General features: G+C 38.7%; 1 protein-coding gene across 5 annotated transcripts in view; it reads right to left on the bottom strand.

The window, feature by feature from the left end:
* Nucleotides 1–19,211, bottom strand: part of LOC149246539 (uncharacterized) — a 161,853-nt gene that overhangs the window by 88,370 nt on the left and 54,272 nt on the right. For all 5 annotated transcript variants that reach the window (XM_089457961.1, XM_089457962.1, XM_089457965.1 and 2 more), the window contains exons 3-4: nt 1,006–1,101; nt 752–804 (exon numbers count right to left, since the gene is read on the bottom strand). In XM_089457961.1, the coding sequence (XP_089314087.1) occupies nt 752–804; nt 1,006–1,101 (149 nt within the window). The remainder of the gene's footprint in view (nt 1–751; nt 805–1,005; nt 1,102–19,211) is intronic.

The following is a 19,211-nucleotide window of genomic DNA, read 5'->3' as shown; positions in this document are numbered from 1 at the left end:
CGAACGCTGGTTACCGGAATTGTATAGGAGCTACAGGAACTAAGCATAACTGTCATTAGTAAAATTAAAGTAATCCTTTCAAATTCGTTAAAAATAAATGAAAATGATGACAATTACCTACTTTCACATTTGTAGGCTTATTATGGCATATTCATGAAGAAATGTGTTAAAACTAGCAATGGATGGGCGAAGGCATGAGGCTATGGGTATTTCAAATGGTGAAAAGGATGCCAATTTGGCGACTCGACAAGCAAGCCAAAGTGACCATTGAATTATGCACAACTTTCAAAAAGGGAAGGTGAGTATCACCCGTTTGTTTCTTTTTTGGTTACATCCTAAATCTACTTGAGGAATTTTTGATGTCATAGAATACAAAGCTCCCTACATGATCTTAATATTACATCTTTCTTCCTCAGGTGAAAAATTGAAAATTAAGCATGTATGAGATATGGGTTGTCAAAATCAAGCTTTGTAAGTAGTTTTCCATTATTATATGAAACATTGAATGATGGGAGTGGCCACCACCCATGATAAAATTGGAGTCGTGGTCATCAAATTGGCTTCTAGGATTTTAATGCATTGATTAGATGAGTAAAGAGGGAGATTTAAATTTCAATAAACAAAAGTTTAGGTACAGGATACTGATTGACACTACCTTAGAAAGAGACTCCCCAAATAACTTATAAGCAGTAGATTTTCAGATAAAACATTTATGCTCATTATAGAGTTATAAAAGGGTCCATAAACTCACTTATTTGGAAGGCCATCTAAAGAATGCCAGTGTATTTTCTGATTGCGGATTGGCTGCAAGACATGAAAGTCCATTGTGTAATGAACATAAGCAAAAAATGAAGACACAACTTGCCAAAAGCAACCAGAAGCAGCACGTTACGCAGAAAATTACAAATTTAGGAAAGGAAAACATGTGTTCAAATTTTGGTCATGTTTTCATTTAATTTTAAATGAATCATCAAAGAAATATGAAAAATAGCTTAAGCTTGTTACCTGCAGATTGCGAGCAAGCCAAGAAAATTCAAGATCCCTGCCAAATGCGTTATATTTCATAGTCCATTCTGACAGCTCTGGCCGATCCTTCAAGATCTGTTCCATAGTTGAACTTGATTAGATATAAAATTGCACGAAATCAAACGGCATGCAGGCCATCCTCTTGGAAAGTTTGAAACCAACTCCAATACATACAAGGAAAAGGAAAAGTAAAAAAGAGTGACACTTCAATTCATCTACATTAATTGTACAAGATTGTACATTTAACAGAAAATAGCTATTTTAGGTGGATATTATGAGATATTTTGACAATTGTAAGCCAAAGATGACAAATACACTCAAAGTTGTGCAGAACTATCAGATGCAACATTTGATTGCCAACTGAGAAGGCTAGATTGTTGAACATTAATTTCCCAAAATTGCAACTTTAAAGCCATAACAATGAAAAGGAATATGCAGAAATGTGTGTCACTAAAATAATAAGAGAGCAGAATAGCAATGATAATAAGAAGTAGAACACAAAGAATTGCATTATAATCTTATTCAACACAGCATTCTATCTATATATGTACACATGGTCGATAGACTGGAGCTATGAACACAACATGCAATCTTCCAGGGATTAGCAAAGTAACTTCTCTGGAATAGGCACTTTGACTGTGGTGAAAAGATGCCTTATATTAAAGATCTTATCCAGCCACTCAGGGTGGGGAGAAGGTGCCAATTTAACAACTCACATTGGATTCAATTCTTTTATTAGAAAGATTGACCAAAAAGAAGAATGTCCCTTTCCTGAAGCACATAAGAATCAAGATTGTCACTTATCTTCATTAGACAGGAAGGACTTCACCTAAATAAGTAGGACTTCCTCATAAAAACTTCCTAATGATGTCAGGATACAAACTTTAGCATACAATAATGACGAGGACATAAGAAAACACAAGGTGATGCCAAAAGAACTCTATTATCCACCCTATTCAAGACAAAGTAAATTTCCTAGCCACTTTGAGGGGGCAGGCTCCAAAAATTGCCAAAGACACAAGATACAATACACAATGCCTCGACTATGAGCTGCCCTCCTTGTGAACAGGCCTACAACTTACCTTAATAATAACGACTAATGGCCCTTATTTAATGGCTTGTCCATATTACATTAGTTAGCATAGTGGGCCACATTCAGTAGCCACCTTACACCTGCTACCTTTAACTACCATATCACTTAATTAAATATAGCAATGGATTGGAGACATGGGTTCAAAACTCACCAAATAGGTACAGATTGGGCTAGTGGTCAATTTTAATTAAATTCCTAGTCGAGGTGAATCCTTCTTCTCAATTGTTTTGAAGCTAGTCACGAATGCAAGTTGTAGAGAAAAGTGTTGGGGAAGGAGGCTAAGGCCTCGTTAATGATACCTACCCAAGACTTCTAACAACCCAAATGCCTTCGTTCCTACAAGGGATTGCCCACAGGAGAACTGCAAAGTCACCTATGTTAACTGTGAATGAGGGTCTAGACTCCTTGAATTGGATGAAAAAGGTGGTCCTATCTCTCTTACAACCAAGCTTATGCTTGGAGGTAAATTTTAAATATGCAATTCTAGCTTAGGATGAAGATGCAAGTGATGTTAAATTGCTTCAATGAGATCACAAATATAAATTACTTGAAATCAAGGTGCTCAGAATGCTACTCCTTAACACAGGATTACAAGATGACAGTAGTGAATATATGAAGCACTTTAGAGAACACTTTATCTCAATGAAACAAGCTTAGCAATATTTATTACTTAATGATCCAAGATGCTTATTAATGTTTGAATCAAAATACTTCTCTTATACTTATGTTATGAGACGATTAGGAACAAGAGAAACTTCAATGCTCTTTAAGCACAATAGCAGCAAGCACCAATAGAGATAAGCACAAGGAGAAATGAGATTTCTAGCAGTGATATGCAATGTATGAAGAGACTAACAAATGCAACTAACTAACATGAGAAGCTATGCGAAGATGCAACAATGCAACAATGCAAGAGTTAGACTGCAAAGTACTAGCCTTATCCTCAAGGTCCAAAGAGGGACCAATGCACCAATGTTCTTATCACTCAATGATCATTAAGAAATGCACCAGACTTCAGTGATACCAATCAAATCAGCCCACTTATTATTGTGAAGACAAACCCAAAATCACTTGCAATCAAGGTAACAATGATGAATAAGCCTTGACTTTACAATGTCAATTAATCTTTTCCATCGATGGGGGTGCTCATGCCGAAGTACAAGTGTCTCATGCAAGGCCATTGGGGCCCACTCCTCCTCCATGCGGGTATTAACTCCCACAACATGAATTGTCCCGACATTAATTCCTCCTGTGTGATGCTCTCCCCCACGAACTCTGCGGTTAAATTCGAAGCCGGGCAAGCGATTCGCTTTAGTTTGGCAATCTAGGTAATGAATTTGGATTGAAAGGCGAGTGAAAGTGTTTGGGTATGGGTCTATGGCGCCTCACTAGGGTTTCAGCCTTGGGTGAGGAGTGCAAAATACGTTTGCAGGTTTCGGGTGTGGGTTGGGATATGTCTCCTGGTCTGCCCTTGGGATCCAGGTACGCGAACAGCCGCGGTTTGGTGTTGTCTCCAAGCCTTCGCTGGCTACAAGCCCTCTTCGCTCCTGCGACAACTTCTGGTTCCACTCCCGCTTGCGAGGACTCTTCTTGGTCTTCACAAGTGCATGGGTAGCATTCCAGTCTCTGGTAAATTGTGCTCTGAATTTGGGCCTCTTCTCTAGCCCGAAGATAACAATAGTCTCTTTGTCTATACTCTGAGTTGTGCACTCTGTCTATGTCAAGATTCAGGGTTGCATTCGAGACCTACTCCTCTTTGTTACCCAGTCTAGGTAAATGCTTGCCCGTCTCGCCCCTTTGATAGTGGTGTTGGTCTGGTGATTCATTCTTGTTCAAGTCAATGGTTTCGTGGAATTGGGTCGGTTGGGATTTTGTGCAGGTTCACTCAAGGTATTTCCATGGGCTCCCCATGCAGCAGGTCGTCAACCACCGTTACCTGCAGGATGCCACAACAACAGGATCATCCTTATCGCGGAAGGGGTCAGCATGGCCAGGTTGGGTGCCCCGACCCAGGTCACCATTCGTCCTCTACTAATTCAACCAACTAGGAAACAGGAGACGTTGAGGCAATTCTCCATCTAGTTCGCCAAGCCGCCTAGTAACCCCCGCCTACATGGAATCTATTGTCAAGCAGCTACAGCACATGCAACTTGACATTGACATCCTTCAGGATCACAGTACAAAGATCACAATGAGATTGTAGCCTATCTTACTGATATTCAATACATTCAAAATGCCATTTTGGAGCAATTGGACAACCTACAGTGCAGCCAACGACACATTAATGACCACCTTCGCAACTTGGAAGCACGAGTGGAACATATTGACTTCCACATTCATGATTGTGTTGGTTACTTTGCAGCTCCCCCTGTAATGCCCGCTCATCCCCTTCCTTGATATTTTTCTATCAGTTCAGGTCTCTTTTTGTATCACTCCTAGTATGCTAAGGCCACAACACCGTCCGGAAATAATGTATGCAAATTGTCTTTCTTGGTATTCTCCCGCACCTAATCTCAAAAAATCTAAACGGAATGAGAGAATGGGGGTTGTTGAGATCATTGTTGTATGTTATGCTATTTTGACAATCTAATGAAAGCCATTTTGAACGACAAAAAAAAAATTGTTAGTTAATCTTTTAGGTTCTTAGGCTTATTAGGGAGTGCTTTTAGGCCTTTTCAAAGTGATTATTATGAAATTATGCCACCATTATGATTAGCTTCAGATCTAAATACTTATGACAGTCAAGGGAAGAGTGAAGATAAGGAGAGAAAGAGAGAGACCAAACACTAAGGCCTTGCGGCCTAATCTCAAAGTATGCCAAGTTGAGGCACCAAAGATGCTTGGATAAGCTTCAAAGATGCAATGAATGCTCTCTAACATCTGAATATTTTTTTTTTAATATCTCTTTTTGAATAGAAAATATGATTCTTTCTTCTATATATATATATATATATATATATATATATATATATCCCTTTGTACTTCTCTTCTATAACTTTGTATAAAATATTTTTTATTTTTATTTATTCCTCTTTTGAGTGATATACTAATATATCAATTTGAGCCTTAAATATCAACCTTAAATATAAAATATCAACTTGAACCTAAAAAGGTATCCCTTGTATATATATATATATATATATATATATATATATATATATCTTTGAATGTGGTTCACTTAATGTCAATTAAATTCCTTATGTATTCCTTTTAATAATATGAAAACCTTCACATTATTTATATTAAAATCCTTAGAAATAACTTTTTTGTTTGTACGGACGTGATCATACAGATCGAAGCATTGATCAATTTGGGTGTTCAAATTTTGAATTGATTGATCTTTGTTTTCTCCTATCATAAATGTGGATCGAACGTGCAAGGGTTGTATGGCAGTGACAGTGGGTGTTATGGCAACCTGTATGGTATCTTTCAGTGACAGACTCGTACAGATCACACAGGAGCACAGCAGCGGTAGAATGTATATTGTGTTCGAATGCAATGTTGGGATCGCGTGGAATACGTGTGGCGGGGAGAGAAATTGCAGTGAGGATGGTTCGATGGCAAGGTGCAGCTTGAGGGGCAAGAGAGGTGAAGTGGGTGAGGCTACCCCTAGATTGATGTTGTGTAAATCCTGCAACCCAACAATGGAGACAACGATAGGTTGAGTGGCCCGATTGCTGCAATAAGACGATGGAAATTTTTTGGCGACAGCGCAACGAATGTGCGGGTGGCAAGGCGGATTTCACAGCCCGACAACAGCGGTTGATCGAGAGTTGACTGCGGTGGCGTGGTTTTGAACGGGTGGTGGCGTGGACAGCTTGTCGGATTGCTGCTTGGAGTCAGAGGGGCTGCAGAGATATGGATGTCCCAAGGAATTGATAACAAAAGGGCCTCGGCCAAGGGGCTTGTTCGATGCTCATGTGGGCGTTGGTGTTGTGGCTTTACCAGCCGAGGCGTCTCGATGGCAGCCAGGTAATACGTATTTTATTTCTTTATATATATATATATCTGTTACAATTTTTAAACTCTTTTTTTTAATATATCTGAATTAAATTTATTTATTTTTGTATGTATATTTTTTTGATATAATTAATTTTATTTTTGATATCATTTTTTTAAACTCTTATTTTTTATTTTTTATTTTTTATAACCCTTTTTTTAATATCCAAAGGCCAACTAGCGAATTCGGCAGAATGGAGATCCTCCAATTCTATAGCGGAACGCTTCGATTATATGGTAACAAGGTTGACGGGATGTTGATGACCAAAGCCCTGGATCGGAGAACAAGGCTCTTGTGCAGCGGTTAAGCTTGCCAAAGGAACGAACAACTTTGATACCAATGTAACGAACAAAATTCATTCTTCAAGTTAAATACTCCAGAAGACTTGAAATATATAGATCTCCATTGAAGATACAAGATTATATATTAAATGTATGAATAATAATGATGATACAATGAGAGTGAGGGTCCTGTATATATAGCTAGGTACGTACCCTTTCACAAAGAGTCAATTCTGTAGAGAAATGCCTCTTTGTTTAACTAATTATTATTTAATTACATATTATTATGATTATTATTTATTATCTATACTCACTACTTTTACATAAATTATGTTCATAACAACTGTTTGGCCATTTGATTTCTGCATTCATCCCTTTTCCTATGCAACATGATAATGAGAACTCCCAATTTCTCAACAGTCCCCTCACTGAATAAATTATCCCAAGAGCTAGCTCTCAAGATATTTACATAACTATCCTTGTTGTTTTTGAAGGCCTCACATTCCAAAATGAAATGCTTTATGTTTCCACTTTTCTAGCAGTGCAAAAAATACACATTCTTTCTTCCCAAACTTCTTTTGGTCTTTTCCAACGCCCTGTTTCACAACGGAGTTGATGAGATTTAGTTCTTAACTGAGCAATAAGAATTTTAGCTCTCCATGAGATATTGGCCCTGTTGACCACTATGTGTCAACGACCCATAGCAGTACACCCCCTTTCTCGCAAAAGGGATAGCGCTTGATCGACGTGTCTGTGCCATTCGACTATCATCAGCAGCCTGATCATGTTATATTATAAACCCTTTCTGCATGTGTAAATTGTAAATAATCTCAGCAAATCCGTGTCGTGTATGTAATTGCCTAGATAAACCTAATTCTTTGATGATGATCTACATTCCGGAAGGTTTTTTGTCTCACCGATCCATGATTGGCAGAGTTTTCCTTCAGCCTTACCCCAAATCCGGAATGGATTTTGTCACCAGAATGTTAGGGGAGTCCTAGTGTGCTAGATTGAGTCTATGTAAAAGTGATTTGGGAATAATCCTAACTATTTGGTTAGGTTATTTTATTAGAAATTGCTTGATCTGCTAGATTATATTTGTGTCGCAAAAATGGGTAGCCTGTGAGGGTCTTGGTCAAATGGGTTTTCCCCCTTGAGATGTAAAAAATGTAAAAAAATCATGATATAAAATGTCTTGAGGGTTAGAAAAATAATTTATCCCCTCATAGGTCCTAGGTCCTAGGTAAATTTAAATTTTCCAGTGGTAAAATTCGTGGATCCTTTAAAAAATTAAATCTTAACTGGTCCAGGGACTAAGGTTAATTGATTATTTTGCTAAATTTTATATCTTTGGTCCCTGGGGTTAAGTCAAAGTCAAAGTTTTGAGGAAATAAATGCAAAATTTTAATTTTTTAATATATTAAAATGCATTTAATCGAAAATTTTGAAATTTCCTCAATATTTAAAATTTTGACGGATGAGATAAAAAGAAATTTTGATCCTCATCAACAGTCAAGATCGTTTTGACAAGGATCACTCGAACTAGCCATTGGGAAATTTATCTTTAAATAGGGGGTCAGTTGTCAATTGAGATTCATCCGATCTTTTGATCGTGTACTAAGCGAAAAGCTCTCTCTTGTAATCTTTTTTTTATGAGCAATAAAGAAAGACTTTGGGGTTAAATTTCTGTTGGTGTTACTCTTCATCGAAATGTTGTAAGATGTATTATTTTCATGCATATATTTCTTTTTGGCCATTGATATAGCTTTCTGAAGAGCGATCTGAGTACAGGTATCTTGCTCAGTCGCTGGGGTTTGAATGGTAATTTAAATTTTGAATATAATAGCAGGTATCTCTATTAGATCTGAATTTTATTATTATTCTCTCGCTCTATGATTGACGGTTGAATTGAGTTTTGCAGGAAAATCCTTGATTATCAGATCATCGGGTGTTTGGGGAAGTTCTCAGCTGAACCAGCCAACTCCCGATCCGTGTTTTCTGAAGAGCCCAGTTTGATTTTGATCCCGGGCTTATCATAATATATTTTTATGGGTGATGCATGAAGGGTTTCAAACTTAGTACATCCTTTAAAAATCCAAAAAAAAATAATTTTTTTGTGCTAAATCGTTAGATCCGGCTATTGAGAGCCGCAGATCATCAGATCTGGGAGTGGAGTCGAACTCACACTCCCTAGATCTGACAGAGCTGCCATTTTTGTATGTAGATCTGTAATTTTCTTCAGTTTTCTGACTTTGGGTTTTAGGGATTTTTTGGTCATTGTGTATATCATTTGGGTGCTTTGTTTTTGTCATCACAGGTTGCAGATTTGAAGGAGAATTCTTGTTTGAAGCCAGATCTAGGCCCTGGAGGGTAAGATCTGGCCTCAAAATCAGCTCTTGCAGGGGTACTTATATCAGAACTGGAAAATTTTGTGGGGTTTTCATTAAATCAAATCGAAAGCAAAAGAATTTAAAAAATTTATTTTAAGATCTCTAAAGAAATTTGAGGGTTTTCCAGGCCATCTACCTGTTGCTTCCTGGGGTTTCATTTTTGTTGTAGAAAATTTTCGAAATTTTTTTAAGGCAAACTGTGTAAAACCCTCACTGTCGTTCAAATCTACACATTGTCATACTTCTCAATTCGTTGTCCCTTGCTACAGTTTCCTATCCGCAGCTTATCCCTCTGTCAGCCATTCCTTTCTTTGCCATACTCCGCATCCCCTGCTGTCTTGTTTCTCAAATCTGAAATTTGAGATCTCTGCTGCCTTGGTTAATCCCTCACATTTTTTTATTTTTTTCTGCTGTCCATGTCTCAGACCTGCATCCAACCCCTTTTCTCCACGTGAGCTGCTTGGCCAGCCTCCTACCTGCGTCACTTCTCCCATCGTTACATTTCCGTTGCCACACTCCATAACCCACCCCTCATATCTGCAACAAATCCCTCTCTTCATCTCCGCAGCCTGCACGCAACCCTCAAGCCCTCCATCGCAGCCTCCAGCTCCTCGCTCCTTCCTCACGCTGCTACATTCCCTCTCTTTTTTTCGCAGCTCAAACCCTCCATCACTCTCATCTTCAAACCCACGACTTCATCCTCGCTCATCATTCCATTCCTCCTCCGACGAGCTGCTAGCTACCATCTTCCAAGCTCCACGCAGTCTCATGTTACCCTCTGTGTATCCCTTCCACTAATCCGCGCTCTCACCTCTTCGTGTCGTCTCTTTGCAGTCCTCCAACCCACATCCTCCCCAAGCTCCCAATGCTACCATCGACTTGCTCTTTCCTCTGCCATTTTGTCGACCTGCCATCGAAGCACCCTTCTGCATCCTCCTTAGACCATCGATCGAACCTGCAAAATCACAAACATAAACAACATTTCGATATATATGAATGCGTTAGGGTTAGTAATGTGAGGGTTAGTATAGTTTATTCATATTTTTCTTTTATGATATAGGTATAGTTCTAGTTAGGGTGTATATAATTTTTAACTTAGGGCTTCAACTTAAGAAAAAAAAAATCTGATTTAGTTTTGTTCCATATTTTTATGATTTAAAAATCTAAAACATTTAAAAACAAAAAAATAAAAAAATTTGATTTTGGGTTTCATTTTGTTTTATTTTTTTTTTCATTGTCTTATTTTCACCTTGATTTTTTTTATTTAAAATTTAAAAAAAAAACTTCTAAATCATAAAAATCTAAAAAAACATTAAAAAAATTTCTAAGCATTAAAAATTAAAAAATTAAAAAATCCCTAAAAGTTTTAAAATTTTCAAAATATAAAAATTCTAAACATTAAAAAAAAAATTTAAAAATTTAAATTTGTGATTAAGGATTTACAATTAAGGGGTTTTTCACTTATACGTTTAAAAATTTTAATGTGGCCTATGGCCCATTAAAATTTCGATTTTTGACCCGTTGATTAATTCCTTGGTGTCTCTAATGTTAAACGCTAAATCTTAAATTCTCATGATTCTTCTATAGTCTAGTGCGATAAATGTTAAAAGAAAATCATATTGACTATTCTAGATCTTGTCATTAACAGTAATCATTTTAAATCTGGAATTCTCTTGCATGCTACAACGTTGGGCATTTATATGGATTATTGTCACTTTTCGTCACATAATGAAAATCATTCTGGATAACTTGTTTTATTAATGGTTGATTTAAATATCGAACACATTGGTCTAAAATTATTTCTATCTTGTAGTCGTGTCTTGTTTACCTTGGCGTTTAATCTATCAATCCATCAAGTTATCCATCATTAAAATCTCCTAAAGTTTGTTTTTCATAGGCTATCCTCATCTATTCACCTAGGGACTACCCCCCTTGACTTGTCTAGGAGAGAGTCTAAAAGAATGAGTAAGGATTTAAGAGTGACAACACTTACTCTGAGCGTTGTCGCGCTGCCTAGACACTCTGTGCGACAACAGGCCCCTATGTATGCTTTTTGATGATGATTGTGAGTGGGACTAAACTCTTCAATATATTACTTTCTCTTTATCCCTAGCTCTTTATCCTAAGTACAGTTGTGGAACTTATCCATCACAAAAGTCGTTATCTCTTTATTATTTGTGGGGCACATGTTCAAGTGAATACCCCATTTACTAAACCATTTGTTATTTTGACACATCCAAGTCTTCTTTCTTTTGCACAATATGTCAATGAATACAACCTTAGGCCATTTGCCCTCTTCCATTTGCTCAATTTTTTTTAAATATCTTATGAGTCGCACCATAGCAATTGCTTCAATAAGAGTAGCCCCCCCTTCACGTAGCAAGATATCATAGGAAACTGAACTTTTGATTTTGAACTTGTTTGTAATCAAGTGTTTCTCAATTTTCTCAATTTGCTTCCACTATAAGTCAGATGTATTGTTGACTCATAGTTCACAACCACAAAGAACCACCAAAATCATTAAAAACCCAAAAGAGAGTTTGGGTGGTTTTCCAATCCCATAACTCAGATTCTCTGCCCCTGTTTTGAAAAGCATAGAATGTTTTCCAAGCTCCCATAGTTCTTTTTATTCTACAGTCTTCCCATCTTAGATTTCTATTGAAGTCAATTCCGAGGTATTTGTAATATGCAACGTCTTCAAGTGTGTTGCCTTCAAAGTAAAACTTATGTTGGCTATGTTTTCTTTTGTTGGAGAAAACCGCCACTTTCGTCTTTGCTAATATTGACTTGCATCCCCACCCTTCTACAAAAATGCTCAAGGGAAAGTTGTTGAGAAATATAGGTCATGAGGATTAGGAGATTTTTCTTGAATGATAACTGCTTGTGAATGCTTTTCATTTCTTTAGATTAAGATCTTTTCTTTTCTTAGATTATTATAGTATTCTTCTTCATCAAACAGCTACCATAGCATAAACAATAAAGAGACAAGAGACACAAAATGTAGGCGATCAGCCAAGGTCAAAACCTCTCCAACTTGAGAGGAAAACCCAAAATGAATTCTTATTCTTATAGAGACTTCAATTGACGAACACCAAGACCAAGACCCTTGACACAGCAACCTCTCCAACACCAAGTCACAAGATCCTTCTTTACTGCTTCTTCTTCTTGCCCAAGTAACGAGAAGTCAAACTGCCTTTATGCACTGCACTTCTCGGCTACCCTGAAATTTCGGTCTCTTTCCACAGACCTGCAATATGTACTTCTGCAATTTTGCACGTGGGAGGTGAGGGAGAGAGTTTGGAGATGCTTTCTTCCTTCGCTATACTTGAAAACTTCTCTTAGTGATCTCGGCTAGCAAGGGAGGTGGATTGGAAACCTTTTTGATGTCTTCTTCAATGACTGATTTGATACCACTGCATAAACCCTATTTTCTGCCACACGTGCAAGGAGATTAACCCAAAAACAATCCCACAGAACTCCATTGTCCCTTTCCTTCTTCTCGCTGGTTATGATGTTGCTTCTTCTTGTGATTTCGTGCTCCTTTTCTTGTCTTTATACTTGACTGAAAATTATGTCCTTAAGTGAGGTCGAGCTGCCCTATTTATAGTAGTTTGTGCATCCAAAATAAGTTGACTTCTCCTAGTGACAAGGCCGACATGCCTTTCTAGAATTCTCCTTAGGCCGAAGTAGGGTTTGTGTCATGGTCTTGGAGGGTTAATGAGTTAAATAATTTTTCTTTTACAATGTATAACATGCCCAAATGGGCCTTCAATCCTTGACATTGACTTTACTAGACTTTGACTTGATGACCAAACATAATAGCTCACAATGTGAGCTTCAACTAAAAATAAAATTCCTTGATCATGAAACCCATGATTCAAGTATTACAAAAATAATTTTGTTCTCTTCCTTACATCAATTACATAACATCACAATTACACATGTCATTATGAAGATCGAACCTAGTTACACTTTTCAACACTCCCTCTTACCTAGGGAGGTATTAATAATCCATAAAAGATACTTGGACATTCTCAATCTGAAGAATTCTCATAAGAAGAGTCGGATCGGTAACCCAACTGCATAGCATCATATCATCCAACATTATCACATAGCAAGGCCTTGACAAACCGCTCTATGTCTCCACAAGATCAGAGCACAATGCTGACGAGACCAATGATGTATAGACACCCTCATCATTGTCTCTCTCAGAACATACCTCACCAAGACTATTCTTATCTTGAATTCTCAGTCCTCAAAGAATATCGATCCTCTAGGACTACTCTTATCTTGGATGCCCTAACTCATCCTCAAAGAGTATCAGATGCCAGATGTTTACCCAATCCTCCATTTTGCTTTCCCAAGTGAAGACAAGAATGATGTGTCTATCTCTCCCTCTCAACTTACGGAGGACATATCCATTCCACTGAAGGAATATACTGTACCCAAGATCCCTCTTAACTAGGGATTTGACCAAGCTCCCTCTTAACTAGAGACTTGACCAAGTTCCCTCTTGACCAGGGACTTGCTTTCAGCAGCTCTTCAAGTGGAGATCATGGGATAACCAGTTGCTTGTAGAACTCCTTCCTTTGATGTCATGAATTTATTCTTTGTCATAAAGTTTACATCTTTTGGGACTTCTTCAAAAGGCATAGACCATCCATCACTTTCGTCCATGAGTCAGTGATGTCATCATTTCTTTCATTGGAAAGAGATCCATTAGTCCATATCTGGTGTTTCTTCATGACATGTTGCCCTTCTTCATGACATGTTTCCTTAAGTATCTTTCATCCTACATCATGGCCATCGAGTGAAGAAGACATCCACAGCTCTTTTCTTGGCAGCCCTACATAAGCCCATCCAGATATTATTCAAAAATAAGAAACAAACATTAAATCAAAATTACCTTTGTGACGGTCTTTCATCATGACATGTTCTAGTTTGCATCAGCATCCTGCATACATATTGACACATCTCCAAAAGATATATACTTTCAAGGGTCTCTTTCCTTTTCAGACTTCATCAGAGTCTTCATATATTTCATGGAGATATCCTAGTCAAATCTTTCAACCTTTTGATGTTAATTGCCTTCTTGATAGTTGCATATTCCACAATCTCTTCCCTTCTCTCTTCACACATTTTTCTTCTTCCAAGGAACTTTCAATCAAGTTCCTTCAACCACCTCATATTTCATATGACGACATATTACGTTGATTTCATATAGTCAATGTGTGACCCGTGCCTTATTGCATCCTTTCAAAGGAGGAGATCCTTGCTTTTGATCATACTCTAGAGCATTTATCCATGTTACTTGCAACCACATGACATGACTTTACATTAAGCATACATATCTCATTTTCCTTTATGTCATCTATACTTTTTTCAGCATCTTCCTTGAGTGAAAGAACTTCAAACCCTTGACCTGCTTTACTTTCTTTGGCATCATACCATCCTCCATGAATTCCTACAAGTTGGAGTTTGATGAAACACTTTCTTCCTTTCAAACAGTGAATCTTCCAATGAAAATTCCAATAGAGGATCTTGAGTATCCTCATTCAACAAATGTTTCCTTTTGATTGATGTGTGATGAGCTTTGTACTAGATGACCTTTTCTTCTTCTCATAAGTATCACTTATGCTTATAATGAGGTTATCAAGAGCTATATCCCTCCATAGGTGACTCCCATAGACTTCTATTTCAGCCATCTTTCATGCTTCTCTATGATGATGTTACGAGCTCTTGCTTTCAATGGTTCTATGATACCATGATGCATCTTATCATTTTCTTTATGTGAAAATTCCCCAATAGGAATCCCTACTGCAGCAACTGATGATATTACTCTTATTTGTTAAATTCCTTTAAACAAATTATTTGCAGTTTCCTACGGAAAATATCGTAATACATACACTGCAGCCTTCACTTAATTAAATTATATGCGGAAACAAGAGACTAAGCAAGAAAGAAAATACAACGCAATACACACCGTTATTTTTTGGACAAATGTCCCTAGAAAAACCCAATGCGGGAAAATTGGTGCAGCAGATCTGAGGGTTTTTATTACTATGCAGGAGAAATCTGAGTACAATTCTTGGATTCTCAACTAGCAATCCGATACAGAGAGAAACTAGACAAAATGAATGGTGAAATGATCTCACCCTGTCACTGGGAGACGCTGAGTTTGATCACGCTAAACTGAAGCCTCTGCATACCCTCTGCGTAGCCTCTACACAGAACTGTGTCACCCCTACTGGGTATTACGTTGTCCCTTCTCTGGACCCTCTGTTGGTTGCAAAATCCGAATCTCTACCTCCCGGTCTCACACCCCGGCTACCGACTACTGAAACTCGATTTCCTCAGCAGGAATTCGATTTCCCTCTAAGGTCTGCGCTGCCACAACGTCAACTCTACATGGGCCAGCGTTTGCCTCTCTCTGGACGTCGTTTTGCCCTCTCTCTGCCTCGTACTCTCCATCCCAACAAAACTTCCTTCTTCTAGATACTCACTGCCCCTCTATGCAAGAAATCTCCTCGATCTTAATTTCCTTCTGAGGACTTCTCACTTTAGAAAATTGATCTCTTGATCTCTCGATGTGTTTTCCAAATGACTGTCAAGCTCCCTTAAATAATCTTCTCGTTGACATTCAACAGCCCAGATTAAAAGCTAATCAATGGCTAAGATCATTTTAGCTTGCTCCATGTCTTCTTCTAGAAGTTACACCCACAATTAAATTAATACCAATTAATATTTTTAATTTCCTAAGTTTAGACTTAGGGTCCCATTAAAAAATATTAATTATTTTACTAAAATTGCCTCTGGGTGGAATTTCCCAAAACGTTTTCTGGGTTCTTTGGAATACATGTGCCCAAGCCTCCCTGCAAAATTTGAGGCCTAGAGCACATTCGATGCTACCCCAAATCAATACTCCCTCTTAGCAAGGAATGTGCTCTAGCAATATACGTTATTACATACTGCACTGACTCTGAAGCATCGTCCTCTGCGCTACTGATGTTTCACATGTTGTCCACCAACTACTACACTGTTGTTGCAATTGTACTGCTGCTGACACTACCACTTTCAACACTACATCCGTACTACAACTCCCTCACAAGTGTTCCATCTGTGCTACTGCTAGCACTGCCACTGCACTGCAAACTGTTGTTGCTACTCCATCAACAACGGAAAAACACCCAAAATTACTGAACTAACTGTGTTCAGTATGATACCACGTGAATGTTGGAGCCTGACTGCTGCTAGTCTCTGCACTGACCCTCTGAATATACTCCGTTGTTGTTGGCCTCTGTTCTGTGCCTGCATTGTTGTCAACTCTGCTCTGCGCTGCTCAGACTCTGGTGCTCCTAGCCACTGCAACTGTCTCTCTGACAATCCACGGCAAATCTGGGCGGAAAAGAAGGTTGGCAAAGAGACTGTGATATGCCCTAACCAGACCTAAGTTGCAGCAAACAAATTAGGCATCAAAACATTGAGCTAAGGTATGTTGTCTATGACATTTCTTGTAGGTGTTGAGGATCAGTTTGGACCAGATTGTTGGGTAGTCTGTGGGAGCCAAATTGGTGGTTGTACATAGTGGTATGGTACATGGGACAACCAGTATTTAGTGCAGCAAGTTCATGGTGTTGCAACAGTTTGGTACATGGGACAACAACAACAAGAAGGTGCAGCAAGCATAGTGTTGCAAGCACATTGGGACAGCAGTATGGTACTTGTTGCAACAAGTACACGAAGCAACAATGATGCAACAAGCACATGGGTGACAGCATGGTGCAGCAATGGCACAAGGTACAGCAATGCTAAACATTGGGACAGCAGTGAGCATAAGGTGCAGCAATATGATGTGTACAGCATGGTCATAAGGTACCGCATTATGATGATGGGTGTAGCATGGTGCAGTGAGGTGCAGCATGATGACGAGATGCAGCACAATGATAGGTGAAGGAGCCACCTTGGAGAATCAGTTGAAGCAGCATGTCTTCAACTGATCTCATGTATCATCTTCTTAGAGATGATCTATGCTCTTATTTAGATAATTCAAAGTGTTGACTTCTGTTGTAAATGTACTATCTCTCTCTCTCTCTGTTGAACTATTGAAGAACATATAAGAAGAATTGATCAAGGGTATCCCCACATTGGGGTTTGTCCCTGGCTAGCGCCACATCTTGTTTCCTCTTGTCTTGGCTTGTCTTCTGCGATTTATGTTTATCTTCTATCTGCAGTTTACTTTAATGCTCATGTGATTGCTAATCCGGAAAAGATATTGAGCTAACTATGAAAATTGAAATAAATTGCTCTAAGTATAGAACATACCTAAAATTAACAAAGAGAAATGGAACAGACTTGAAGCATGGTTATCCTTTCGAATTTGTATTTGGTGGCCATTCTTTCTAGACTCTTAAGCAAGAAATAAGGGAGGTTCATGGGAGTACGGTAGATGGTAGAGAAAAGCAGTGCAAGGCACTGGTGGCAGAGATAGTACAATCTGGCAGATGGATCATCGAATGGAGTTCTCCTTAGTTGAGAGGTAGTGTTAAAATTGGCAACTAGGGCCAAACTCCATGTGGGTCATCTTATATATGCTAGCTGATATTTTTCTTGGATTCTTCTCATCGAGAGGTGTAGGATTGATCTAAAGATCATCCAATTCCAAAGAGTATTCATGGAGATATGAATTTATTTGTGTTATGGGACAATTCGTCAAGGTCAACCAGCGACCAAAGTGCCCCCACTTGTGCTCCACGTTTTAGTATAAATACAAGTGCCTTGCAAGTCATTTGTAAACAACTCTCTTGAGATTTCTTCTTCTCCACTTTTTTTGGGTTTTATTGGAAAGAAGAATCTCTAAGGGCAAAACACAGGTCTAGAAGGAGACCCTATACACAGCAAAAGAAGGATGCCCTAACCGCTGTCATAATGAAGCTTAGCCGCAGGTCTTGTGAAGGTTTGGCCGCAGTTCAAAGGGAGATCTATCCACTGTTTAGGGAAGCTTCAATACGCAACAAGGTAGCCCTAGCCGCAAATCTAAGGAAGGGTTATAGCCTAGCTTTGGAGGAGACATAGCTGATGTAATAACGTGCCCTAACCGTAGTCTATTCATAGATAAACGCAGAAATGATGCCCTAACCCTATAAGTTGTTATGGAAGGGTTTCTAGTCATGGAGGACAGCCCTTAAGACGCAACAAAGAGGCTACCACAGCGAGGCAACTTGGGGGCTATGTTAAGTGCTCATGGAAGGATATATGCGTTGTTGTTTTAGGGTAACCGAAGTGTTGGTTGGAGGGCTAAGGGTCTGTTCTTGAAGGCTGAGACAAGGAGGATAATTTTCAGGGTTGTTTAAGGTGGTTCTTGGGTGGAGAAGCCTTGGGAGAGGCAGCGTCGATTGTTGTGGTTAGGCCGCAAGCCCTACCTCACTTTTGAAGGACAGCGTAGGGTATATTGAGGGTTGTTCATGCCCAGAACAACATCAAGTCAGGTGAGCAACTCTCCTAGTATAGGCCGCAACCAAGGAGGGTTGTTTGGGTGACTGTTTAGGGGCTGCCAATATGCCCTAACCAGACACAGTCACAACAGCTATATTGCAGACCTGAAACTGCAGTAAGACATAGTGATAGTGCAGCAAGATGCATGGGCAACGTAATGCAGTAAGGAGCATAAAGAAGCATGATAAATGCAATGACTGTTGTAGACAACATGAATGCAGTACAGTGCAGTACATTGGTACAGCTTAGTGATGATGAGCATGATGTGAATAGTGCAACAGCAAAAGGTATTGAAGTAGCATATTGAAGTGATGATACATTGGAGTATACATTCAGCACAGTAATGGGTACAGTCATGATTAGTGAAGCATGATGAGATGCAACATAACGATGATGGGTGCAGCATGGTGTAGCATAGTGAGGTGCAACATGATGATGAGGTGCAACACAATGATAGATGCAGCATAGTGATGGAGTCACCTTGGAGAATCAGTTGAAGCAGCATGTCTTCAACTGAGTTCAGCTACCTCAAGTATCATCTTCTTAGAGATGATCTCTGTTCTTATTTAGATAAGTCAAAGTGTAGACTTCTGTTGTATATGTACTATCTCTCTCTCTGTTGAACTATTGAAGAACATATAAGAAGAATTGATCAAGGGTTGCCCCACATTGGGGTTTGTCCCTGGCTAGCGCCACATCTTGTGTTCTCTTGATTTGGCTTGTCTTCTGCGATTTATGTTTATGTTCTATCTGCAATTTACCATTATGTTGATGTAATTGCTAATTTGGAGAAGATATTGAGCTAATTGTGAAATTGAAATAAATTGCTCGAAGCATAGAACATACCTAAAATTAACATGGTATCAGCGTTGAGGTGAAGACAAAGCCCAAGCAAGAGTGAAAGAGCAATCACCAAAAACAGTTGGGAA

Source organism: Pinus tabuliformis, chromosome 7 (assembly GCF_031772625.1).
Source record: "Pinus tabuliformis cultivar Carrire ecotype Pingquan chromosome 7, CPIR1, whole genome shotgun sequence".
NCBI lineage: Eukaryota > Viridiplantae > Streptophyta > Pinopsida > Pinales > Pinaceae > Pinus > Pinus tabuliformis.
Note: the sequence above shows the minus strand (reverse complement) of the source record. Positions and strands in the feature narration are given on the sequence as shown.